The sequence below is a fragment of the Seriola lalandi genome, unplaced genomic scaffold (genome assembly GCF_002814215.2).
Source record: "Seriola lalandi dorsalis isolate HSWRI2012SDOR001 ecotype SW California unplaced genomic scaffold, Sedor1 jcf7180002054573, whole genome shotgun sequence".
Lineage (NCBI taxonomy): Eukaryota > Metazoa > Chordata > Actinopteri > Carangiformes > Carangidae > Seriola > Seriola lalandi.
Window position 1 is genome coordinate 1,417,424 of NW_019525126.1, and position 11,353 is coordinate 1,428,776.

General features: G+C 40.9%; 1 protein-coding gene across 2 annotated transcripts in view; it reads right to left on the bottom strand.

The window, feature by feature from the left end:
• The window catches only part of LOC111663201 (RAS guanyl-releasing protein 1), a 15,958-nt gene extending 4,843 nt beyond the window's left edge, over window positions 1–11,115 (bottom strand). Inside the window, exons 1-10 of one of the 2 annotated variants that reach the window (XM_087176914.1) lie at window positions 10,839–11,115; window positions 10,046–10,218; window positions 5,567–5,674; window positions 3,987–4,047; window positions 3,768–3,899; window positions 2,682–2,835; window positions 2,326–2,499; window positions 1,401–1,517; window positions 1,000–1,275; window positions 518–598 (exon numbers count right to left, since the gene is read on the bottom strand). In XM_087176914.1, the coding sequence (XP_087033040.1) occupies window positions 518–598; window positions 1,000–1,275; window positions 1,401–1,517; window positions 2,326–2,499; window positions 2,682–2,835; window positions 3,768–3,899; window positions 3,987–4,047; window positions 5,567–5,674; window positions 10,046–10,218; window positions 10,839–10,975 (1,413 nt within the window). In that variant the 5' untranslated portion in view covers window positions 10,976–11,115. Of the gene's footprint in view, window positions 1–517; window positions 599–999; window positions 1,276–1,400; window positions 1,518–2,325; window positions 2,500–2,681; window positions 2,836–3,767; window positions 3,900–3,986; window positions 4,048–5,566; window positions 5,675–10,045; window positions 10,222–10,838 lie in introns of both variants that reach the window. The other variant, XM_087176913.1, reaches the window with a different exon arrangement.
• Between the last annotated feature and the right edge of the window lie 238 nt (window positions 11,116–11,353).

Below are 11,353 nucleotides of genomic sequence, written 5' to 3' on the forward strand. Positions count from 1 at the left end.
CTAAACTAAGCTTAGCTAAGGGGGTGGCTGTAGCTTCAGTTTTAGTGTGAAGAAATGTGTATTTTCCCCAAATATCAACTATTCCTTTAAGTATTGCTCTGCTTTTTAAAAATAATTTAAATTAAAGAATTTTGACTCCTAGCTTATTAAAAGCTGTTTCCCCATGTATTCTCTTAAGCTAAGCTAACAGCTGCTGGCTCTAGCACCATATTTAGCGTACACCAGAGTGGTATTGATCTCATCATCTAACTCTCAAAAAGAAAGAAAATAAGTATATTTCCCAAAATGTTAAACTATTCCTTTAGCTGTTTCCCACAATTACAGTCTTTAAGCTAAGCTAATATTAACCAGCTGCTGGCTGAAGCTCCAGATTTACTCTACTGACATGAGAGTTAATATTATCATCTAACTGTCGAAAACAAAGCAAATAAAAGGTATTTCCCAAAACGTCAGAGTACTGCTCTAAAGCCAGCTGTTAAACAGGTGTTCATTTAAAGTGTGTGCTTTTATCACTCACAGGTGCTTTACAGTTCTTAGGTTCCCTGGCGTAAGACAGTTCATAGATCTCATCCTCGGTGTAGTAAAGGTCCAAAGACAGCTGTGGGCAAAGAGACAACATATGTCAGCACATGGCTTGTAAACAGAAAGAGAAAGAGCTCTCCGTACCTCTGGATTTCTCCTTGAAACATGTTTTGATGAGGGCAAATTTAGGTCACAGGCTAACTATTATCTCTTCATGGGCATTCTGGCGTTCAAGTGCGATTAAAGCGCTGCACACAGATAGCACAACAATACAGCAATCTCAACTCACTCTCATTCACACTCAGTTCATCACCCACACACTCATAGATCATAGACTCTCATAACACCCACACAAGCGCAGACAATCCACATGCTCTAACATGCTCATTTGCATCTGTGCTTGCGTTTAGTACAATGCAGTGAATCAAATGAAGCTACATAACAATTTAAAAAGACTCTAATTGAAAGGTGCACTACCGTCAACAGATGGACCAAGTCCTTGTTAGCATCCAGCCTGGGTGGGATCTGCTGGAGCTGGATCAGCTCATTAATGTGGCTGTAGAGAGCCTGGAGCTTCTGGACATTGACCTTGTTGTCCTCCACGTAGTCTGACATGGCCTCGTTGACTGAAATCAGGTCTTTAAGGTGGACGCCCAGGATAGGGATTTTAAAACCTGTACACCTGTTGTAAGCTTGCCTATAGTTGTCATAATTTCTGCATGAGGACAGCAGGTCTGTCATCTCGTTCAGTACCTGGGGAGTGAATAGAATTTTTTGAATGTTTTGCTCTTAACTAACACACTGAATTTATTTAATGTATTCGGGTCTTTGTCTCATTTAAAAACCAGTGATCAGAGATGTGTTTAGCTGTCCTTTACCTTGGTGACCTCACTAGGTACATGTGAGGTGGTGTCTTTCAGTCTGGAGATCGAGCTGTGACAAAGGCCTCCTACCACCGCCATTAGTGTGTTGTAGTTGTGCATGAGGTGTAGACTCTGGTGGATGCAAACATAAAAAGCACACATATCAGTCTATCCCTACACATACACACATGCACAATTTAACTTGCTCCAGGTAGGCCAGGTTATGTAATCGCAACACTGCCGTTACATAAGCCACTTGTATTGTTGGCTTTTCTTACTGCCCTGATATCTCACTCTTCTTGGAAGTGCTTTTCTCTTCCCTTCCTTTCAGTTCTGCAATTTGTGCTGTCACTGGAGCATTATGGTGTGAAATTCGTTTCCACACCCATGGGTTTTTGAGGTTCACGGCAGTGAGCAGCAGCAAACTGGTGCATTAGTGTTACAGGGAGGTCCTCCCGAGTACAAGCCTGCCTAACGGCTCCCTGAAGCTGGTGCATCACTTCTCAGCAGGCTGCATGCAGCTTCACATTGAAGTGGTTTTAACAAGCAAGCTCTGATCAGCAGCTACACTCACAAGTCATTTCTCTCTTTTCCGCTTCCACAAACTCCTCAGAGTGTAAGTGTATTCTACCAGATGACTCCATTAGCTTGTATTCAGCTAATATTTTTCTATTGGTAAAATCTTTGGATATGATAAAAGCCTGCAGCAGAGCTCTTGAGAATCATTACCAGCTCTCTATGAATATGCATTATGCAACTGCCAATTATGTAGCATCTATAGTGTTGCTCAGAGTGTGACAATAGACTGTCATTAGTTAGATAAGGTGTGTGAACAATAGCACATAGATGCAAGCAAAAGACGAACGTGTAAAAAAAATTTTTTTCTCAACCAGGAACAGAAATTGTGAGAGTCCTAGTGAGGGGCTGATTGAACCACTACCTGTGCAACGTGGATAAACTTGGTGAAAACTTCAGCTCTCAGCTGAGCAGTCGGCCGGCTCAGCACCATCAGCTGAACCCACTGGGAGATACCATTACACAGGGCAATGGAACGCTCCATCACGGGAATGTCCTTCATGCAGCAGTTGCTAATGTAATTCTGATAGTCTACAAACTGGCAGAGAGAGCAGAGAGAGGAGCATGAACTGCTGCAAGGAAACTGCAATGCATTTACCGTGGGGAGGAAATACTAGGAGAAGCTTGTGCAATAAACAAATCATCAAAGTGCAAAAGATAACCTACGTATATCTGAATGTTTTTTTTTTTTTTTGAGTTGACATGAATGTGTATACTCACTGATATCCTGCAAAAAGATTTAAATTCCAGGTAGGTGAGATGTTCAGCCAATTCAATGGGCTCCAGGTGATCAAAAAGAAGAGAAACTTTCCTCTTTTTACTGCTGTTAGCTTTGATCTTCTGGCTGGCCTTCCATGACCAGTCCCGTTCATTTCTAGAAAACAACATGTTAGCATAACATGACAACATTTACAATCAGCAAAGTCGGCATGACTTTATAATCTGGAAAATAACAGTTTTAGACATTGTTGTGCATATCAGTATAAGCTCAAACAGACATTTCTAAAAGCCACAGAGCATTATTTTTATTTTAGTCAACAAAAACACAAACAAAGATACCAACATGCTCAACTACAACACAGATTACATTTTCACAAATACGTCATTTTGAATTAGAATAGAGCTGGAACAATAAGTTGATTGAAAAATTGATCAATGGACTGAAAATTATTAGCAACAATTTTGTTGCAGTTAATTAAGTCATTTAAGTTGTTAAAATCACTTTCAAGCAAAATGGCAGAAATTCAGTATTGACTTTTTTTTTGCTTCTCTATTGTGAAGTTGCTGTTTTTTTTAATGATCCTTCTATGATATAAACTGAATATCTTTTAGTTTTGGACTGCTGGTCAGACAAAAGAAGAGATTTAAAAATGTCACCTTGGAAACTGTGACATACACTTTTCAGTTTTCTGACATTTTGCAGATTAAATGATCAGGTGCTTAAATGAGACAATAATGAGCAGATTAATATACATTGAAAATAATAGTTAGCTGCAGCTCCAGTCTGAATATTTCCCTTGACACTGTGGGGTCAAGTGTGAGATATAGCAACACAAGGAAACAAGGAAACACAAATGCAGCATATACATGTGCTGTAAATGTGATGTGAAGCAGTGTGACAAAAGCAAATCAAGCATTTGATCCACTTTAAAGCTCATTTAACAGCCTCAGAGTTAAACAGTTCACAGTTCAAAGTCTGGATTCTTGATCGTGACTGATTGCTGTACTTTCCATGACTCAACAAACAACTGAGAGTCGTGAAGGCCAAATGTCTCAGTTGCCAGCTGGTCAGAGATTAACACTTACATCCATTTGGTCTCTAGAAGAGGGCAAAGATGCTCCTGTCCCTGCTCTCTGATCAGCTCCCGGAACTCGTCCAGGCTGTCTGACAAGCTGTGGTGCAACCGAAACATCATCCAGAATTCCTGGGTCCAATGCCTGGAGGTCAGAGACGAAACCACGTGACTTATACAAAACACACAGCTAACGTTACACTCTGAAATTGTGTCAGTGTGTTGGACTGACCTGATGAGGTAGCATATCCTCTGGCACTCTGTTGGCTGCTCATTGTCCAGCGCTGTTTTGAATGTAAGGACTGTGGTTAAGGAAGTTGACAGATGATGATTATTAACCAGGTTTTATCACCTGAAAGTTAAAGCGGGAATTCAGGTTTCGCCACACTTTTGTTTTAGGTGAAAATATCTCGCCAGTAAATCTGCTGATCCTCGACACTGTTCACGACAGGTATGTTATGAGTAAATAATGAACATATGGCTGATTAAACTGCATAGTGTCTTCCCTACAAACAACTCATTAATAACTACAGCAACTCAACTAAAAGGCAAAGAGAAGTGACATTTGGAAATGTGGGAGGAGGCGACTGCGTGAAGCAAAACCTAGACGAGCATCCCAGAATGAATCATTCTGGCATACAGGAGTAAATGAATAACAAAATGTAAAAAGAAAGTACACAATCAATGTCGCCTATTCTGGAGAAAAACTGTTGATTAATGTGCATTGTTTACTGGCAGGACTCGGAAGATATTTTAATCAATGCCGTCTGCCCATAAGATCATAATTCATAGCTGTGGTTGCTCTGCCCTCCATTTTGCACATGTTGACCACAAAAACACTGGCCTGTCAATTTATATACAGTACGCACAAAAGCAGTTCATTATTATTATACGAAGCAGCTTTTATAAATAGACCAACACGGTGGCTCTCAATCGGCAGAAATCAGCTTGAAGTGTTGCACATAAAAAGGCTAATTGCGTCATGGGAGCAGAAGAACGGCCCACGCAATCCCAAGGCCAGACTGTGATGAAGGCTGTTAATGGCCCCGGTGTCTCTTCCCTGATCCTAACCCACACACTGAATTTATTTGATGTATCCTTTTGGGTCTTCAGCTCAGAGTGAGAGGGTTAAAAATAGCAAAGGGGCCATTCGGCGTTGCACGCTCTGACGTGGGTTCGTGTGAGCAGGGGCCTCTTTAAGCAATAGAGGGTCTATGTTTATATATAGTTGAAGAGGTCTTGTATGTGAAAGAGGCAGAGGTAATTAACACCTGAAACTTCAAGGCTGTTCGTCAGGCCAGTAAGCTCCTCTGAGAGGCTTTTTGACGCCACTGCTGTTTCCTGAATGGAAGCGTAGATTACAGTCCCTCTACTCAAGTCACAAGACACTACAAGAAAAACATGCTTTTTTTTCTAAGTGTGAAGTGGGGAAAATGAAATCAAACATTCTGAAAGAGACCAAATACACAATGAGGACAGATTCCCTGTTACTAGCATGGGATACAGTGAAGGAAATTTACACAGGGCAGCTAAAAATGGCTAAATGACAGAGATGTAAAACGTCTACAGCAACTGGCAGCAGGAGCAAACATGAACTGCCACTCGCCTATCAGATTTTGCACTGACAGCTACAGGCGGCATTGTAAGCCAAGTACAAGCTTGATTGCCCGTTGCTGTTGACAACCAAATGAAAGCAGCACACAGAGAGCCAGTGGCCTGATCCCATGTTGCATTTGGTGCTAAAAACAGGCCAAACGCACTGTTTGAATTGTCTGGCTGTGTTGCGATAGCGGTTATAGCTTGATAAAGGATATAGAGTAATGAGTTTGTCCAGCAGATCACTGGAGGAGATCAGGGAACGGTGCATGGTCAGGGTGATGTTCAACAAATGGCTGCTCCCACATACACAACCGTCCGAGTCTGCAAGACAAAATGCACACACTTGAGTGTACCATCATTTAATCAAAGTGACAACATGTCTGCATCACAGTGACATGGAAATTTGATTTCCCATGTGATTAGATTTTCTTCAGAAATTAAATGAAAATACATACTCTCAGAAAAAGATATAACACATTTCTGAAAGTTTGGCAGCCTTATCTAGAATATATAGGCACATCACTTATGCTACAAAAGGGATGTGATCACATCTGCTTAGCTACAGGGACTCTTTCAAGGCTATAACACTCTGTTTGTACAGCGTCACTTTGTGTTTCATTCTATGCACTGACCTTAACCCTCTTTTTTTTCTTTTTTTTTTTTTTTAAATAAGGGAAGTGCAGGGAATAGGTGTTTGTTTTTCTCCTGCATATCTTACATTAAATTAACAGTCCACATATGTGTAGCTTATTTCCTATCATTTAAATACTTTCACACACACACAAAATCCCCATTTCCAGTCTCTTAAATGAAAACATCTGCTGTTTGTTGTGATTATTAAGTGAATATGAAGACATTTAAATACATATGTACTTATGTAAATGTTGGACATTTTAAACATGATGAATTGAAAAACATGGATTGGTTGCTGGATTACTTGATAATCAAAATAATCATTAGTTGTCGCTCTAATCAAGTAAAAGACCTGTCTAGTCTTAATTTGGATCAAAACAAAAAGACATAACAGTCAAAATATTAATGACTATTTCCAGGCAATACTGATACGATGGACAGACTGCATTATGTAAATAAATCATTGAGATGAGGATGATGAGGAAATAAAGAAAGATACAACTGTATAAACCTCAGGTGTTATCTATGAGAACTGTAACACAGATTGTTCTTTCCATCAATGGAGAACACAGGGTTAAGTGAAACCCCGACTGATGCCCACCCTAGTGCATTTGAACATACTATCCACAGACCCCGTCCTTGCCTCATCCTCTGACTGTGTGAACCTCTGCGGCTTGCATGTCTCACTACCTTTGTCGCTTCCTCTCTCCTTACATATTTCGCTTCCTCTCTTTGTGACCAGACTACCTTTCCTTATCTTTCTTGTCTGACTCAAGCACTTTGGGGAAAAAAAAAAAAAAAAAAAAAGAATACAACATGCGTAAAAAACTATTCCATAACATCACAATACCAGATCTGACCTATAATTGCAGAAAACCCATTTACCAGCCCACTTAAGTGAACCAACACACCACTTATCCTCTGCGAAACTTCAAACCACTGTGACATGCAGTGAATTAGTGGCTGACATAAAGAGGAAGACCATTTAATTGTAGCTCTGAGAATATTATTTATATACCATGGACAGACAGTTTAGGCTGTTTACATCTTCCTCCCACAATCTGTAGAATATGAACACATCGTGCTGAAAATTTGAAGAACATTTGTGAATTGTAGAGCTGAGTTTGCCTTTAAGCTTTGGCAGTATCTTGACACCATCAAGGACAGCAGGAATCTGAGGACCCACTTTTAAACCACATCACCTTGGAAATACCTCAGACGCCATGGCAACATGTTTTCAAATCTTTGTTATCTGTAAGCAACTCACCACTCCAGCCACAGCTGACTAATCCAGCCCTCATATCCTGCATGGGGTGTGTTTCTGTTTATAAGACACAGCCACTAACAGCTAAATCCAGTGACCTCACCAGTCGAGTCAACAACAGAGTGAAAGAGACAAGTGAAACAATGTCTTGTATTCAAAATGACATGGCTGTTAAAGTAGCAAAGCTTAGATGCAGTTAATATACATAAAGCAATACCGAACCGCCTGTTCTAACAATTTCGACTTTTGTTTTAGCTCACAATCTCCACACAGTCAGGTGTGAATCAGCCAGAGTCAGAACTGCGGCAAATGCACAACAGGAAGTCATGACTCCCCATCAAGTAAACAATTGCTCCATCCTTTTTTTTTTTTCTCAACTTTCCAACCACTAACCCACCCCATGCAGGGTTAATTGCAACAGGAAATCCCCTCTGGACTGTGTGTTAGTGACTGGAAAAATCAGGAAAGCTGCTGCCCGCTACACTGGAACTGTACGATACTATATAGCGATAAACACTGCCGAGGGCACACAGCGCCTGGCCTGCTTTTAAGGTTATCTTAGACATTCATCAGCCACACGCAGGTCTGGTGTGGCTCATGAATGTTTCCTTGTTATGACAGAGGCTATCAAGCTGGATGGTCCCTTTGTTTTAGAGGAATCCAAGTTAGATGCAGGATGATGGTTATCTCTCTGTATGCTGTGCAAAATTCTCCATAATAATCAGGATCACGATAACTATTTATAGTTTAGAGCAGCGATTCCCGAGCAGGGCTACTATTGCAGCTCTCAGGGATACATCAAAAGACTGTGGAGTAGCTCAACTCATTTGATAAAACAGAAATTATAATTTGGTTTAAATATGTACTGTATATATAAAACACCACTTGATCAAGAGTGCACAAAAAACTAGTTCTAGCAAGTGAGAAAAGAAGTTGAGGCAGTTGCTAAAGGTAATGGAAAATTGGTAAAAACAGATTGATAACTTATTAAAATAAGCAGCTGAAAGTAAATAAATAACTGAAACAGACCAAAATGGCTAAAAGTAATGTAACAGTAACAGTTTGTTAATAGTTGATTCAAGCAATGGATAAATAATTGAAATAGTCAGGTAAAAGTAATGGATGAACAGTTGAAAAGTCGTGGTTCTGCCACTCCAAGTAGTAGTAGCACGAATGCAAACCTTGGCTGCTCAGTTGTGTAAAAAAAAAAAAATACTGTACCATCCACTGTTATATTGATTTTTATCCAGTATAAAATCAATCAAAATGAACATGTTTGGAACATGACAGGTAGTATTAGTGAAGGCGTGCATGAGTTTATCTGATGGGGTTATACGTCTGATAACAAAGGCTGGGAACCACTGCCGAGGGTGAAAGCGAACTGTCAGCCCAGTAAAAACCTTACTCTATTATTTTGAAGTTTGGGTTTGATGGTTACAGATTTTATACATGATAACTGATAAAAATCTGAAATTAAATCTAACTTTTACAAAAAAAACCCCAACAACAACAAAGTATACATGAATTAGTTTGACGCTGGGCATGATCAGAGCGTGCAGTGGAGCCCAGTGCAGTGTGGTCTAGAGAGACTGATGATGTCAACAGCTATTGATCCACACCTCATAGTGCTCTGCGTTTCAAAGGCTGGTCAGCATCTGAGGACCACTGTTTGGGGAGCTGACCTTTCGGCTCAGCCAGGCTTGAAGCTGCCATCAGGTAATCCTTCAAATAGCTCTTACGTGCACTCTCACATTTGAAAAAGGTGGCAGGACTCATGGACCTTAGGGGGTTCGCCTGTGATGTGGGGCAGGAGGAGCAGGACGGAGCTCCATTTTATCAGGAGAGGCCATTCAAGGAAAACCCCAGTTATAACACACCGTACTGACAGATAATATCTCGAGCATGTGCGTATGAATCTAGTATTTTGCATAGTGACACCGAGATTTTTTTTTTTTTTTTTTTTATATAAAGGAAGTGGTTCACGGCACTCAATATTATTGTATTCTGGAGTTACTTAACTCTTCTTCTGATTAATCCTGTTTCCTTCATGAATCTGAAATGAGCGGCATTACTGCCTGGTTCTGCCTCTTTACAGATAAATGTCGTTATGGGATGTCATTTTATGTGCAGCTCATTGTAACACCTCTCCATTGCTCTTGCTCCATTTGTGTAACCAGGCAACGGCAATTTGAAAGCTCATCTCTTCAGAGACGCAATCACCATAACTCTGAGAGCACTCCAGACAACTTGATGAAGCCAATGATCTTTGCTTGATTGATCCAGCTACAGCCTCCTCAATCACTGCTGTGCTTTTTTCATTAAGAAAAAAACCCTCTATTAATCTTGTATCCAGTTGAATATTAATACTAATACAGTAATTGACAAATACAGTGCCGAAAATCACAATATCAGACATTGGCAAGCATCAATGGGAGTGAAAAATCTTACATTAAACAAAAACAAATGCAGCTGTATTAAGAGAATCCATTTTACTTTCAAATGCAAAACACCACCCTCCTCTTCTTTAGAAGCCTGCCCAAACTTGTCAGAGATTTGCAGCAAAATTCCAGGACAAGTGGTGCGAAAAACAGAGACTTCTTAGAAACTACAACATGTGATAACACAAAGCACGGTTTCAAGTGTCTAAGCTTCCAATCTTATTGTTTCTCAATGGCAGAGACAAGCTCTCCAGAACAGCTCAAGTCAAACATCTCTGCTCCTGCTGTACACTTCACAGCAGTATTTCACCTTGTCACACTCAACAAAACTGCCAAGGCAGGTCAGCATGGACTTACCGAAAGACTGCAGACAGGCCTGGATGAGCTCCTCCCAGCTCGCCCCCTTGGTGAGGTGTCCCAGGGACATCATGGATTTACCCAAGGCGGTCTGGGCCGGGCTGGGTTTGTGGAACCGGTGAGGACGGCCTGGAGGAGAAACTCTAGCCCTGGAGCTGCATCTTGGAGTCACTCTACTTGAGAAACAGAGTGAGGGGGAGGAGGGGTGGTTGTAAGGAAAGTGCGTTTGGTACATGAGGATGTATACTGTGTGCATTTGTTTCAAACCATAATGTTATGAGACCACGGATTATTACACATATGAAATGATTCGTGTAATTGTCAGAGAAAAAAAATTACAGCTATTGTTTGAATTTAACAACCCCCACCCTGGGAATTTGCTATTCATTGTTCTCATTTCCTCCCTTTTAACTTAGGGAAATACCGGTTGATTGCGGACATCCAGTTGAAACTGTTGGGTGAGCAGTAAACAAGAAGGAATTTGGTTCAAGCATAAGCAGTGGAAGTGTGGCAGGTCGGAAAGTAACAGCTGAGGTTAAAGACTTCGTTCACCTGTGGCGCTTCTGTGCGTAAAATACTTCATCAATTCAATTTTTGGCACCGTATTATCATCAAATTAAGACACCTGTTTATTCACAGCTAGAGAAATCATCATAAAATCAACCCCGACGACTGAAATGATCAAGTTACTGTTGAAGGAGTGCGCACATTATCGCCAGAACCACACCTGAAACTCTTCAGCAAAAAAAAAAAAAAAATAAAATAAAAAAAAAAAGCAGATGATCTGACTTACGTATGGTCCTTTCCCTTCTCATCCGGCGACACACTTTCGTTTTGGTTGTTTTCTTTTGATTGGCATCCCATGGCGAGGTACTGGGCGACGAGCGGCTGTACTAGGCTGTCCATCTGGGTTCTCCTCGCTGGGAGCATTTCATCGCTCTGCTCGGATCAGTGCGCCTCCGCGGTCTCAGCAGCATTGTGCTGACTCGTCAATGAACATTACACAATTAAGATTCACCCAGCTTGTGTGTGAGTGGGCGGCAGTGCTGTTGCCGAGCTTGTCACTCATTCTCTGTCACACACGCACGCGTGCGCGCGCACACTCACACACACACACGAGTGGGCTCTGCACTTCACCAGTCGTTACTACTTGCGTCCGAAGTCGTGATCGTACAGGTTTTATAATTTACAACTTTAATCAGAGGAGTAGTTTCTCTCTAGAGGGGAAGATCCAAGAAAATGAGAAGCAGTTAATACACTTTACAATCACCTCACTCATTTGAAAGTGTAATTCTGAAACTGTACTAA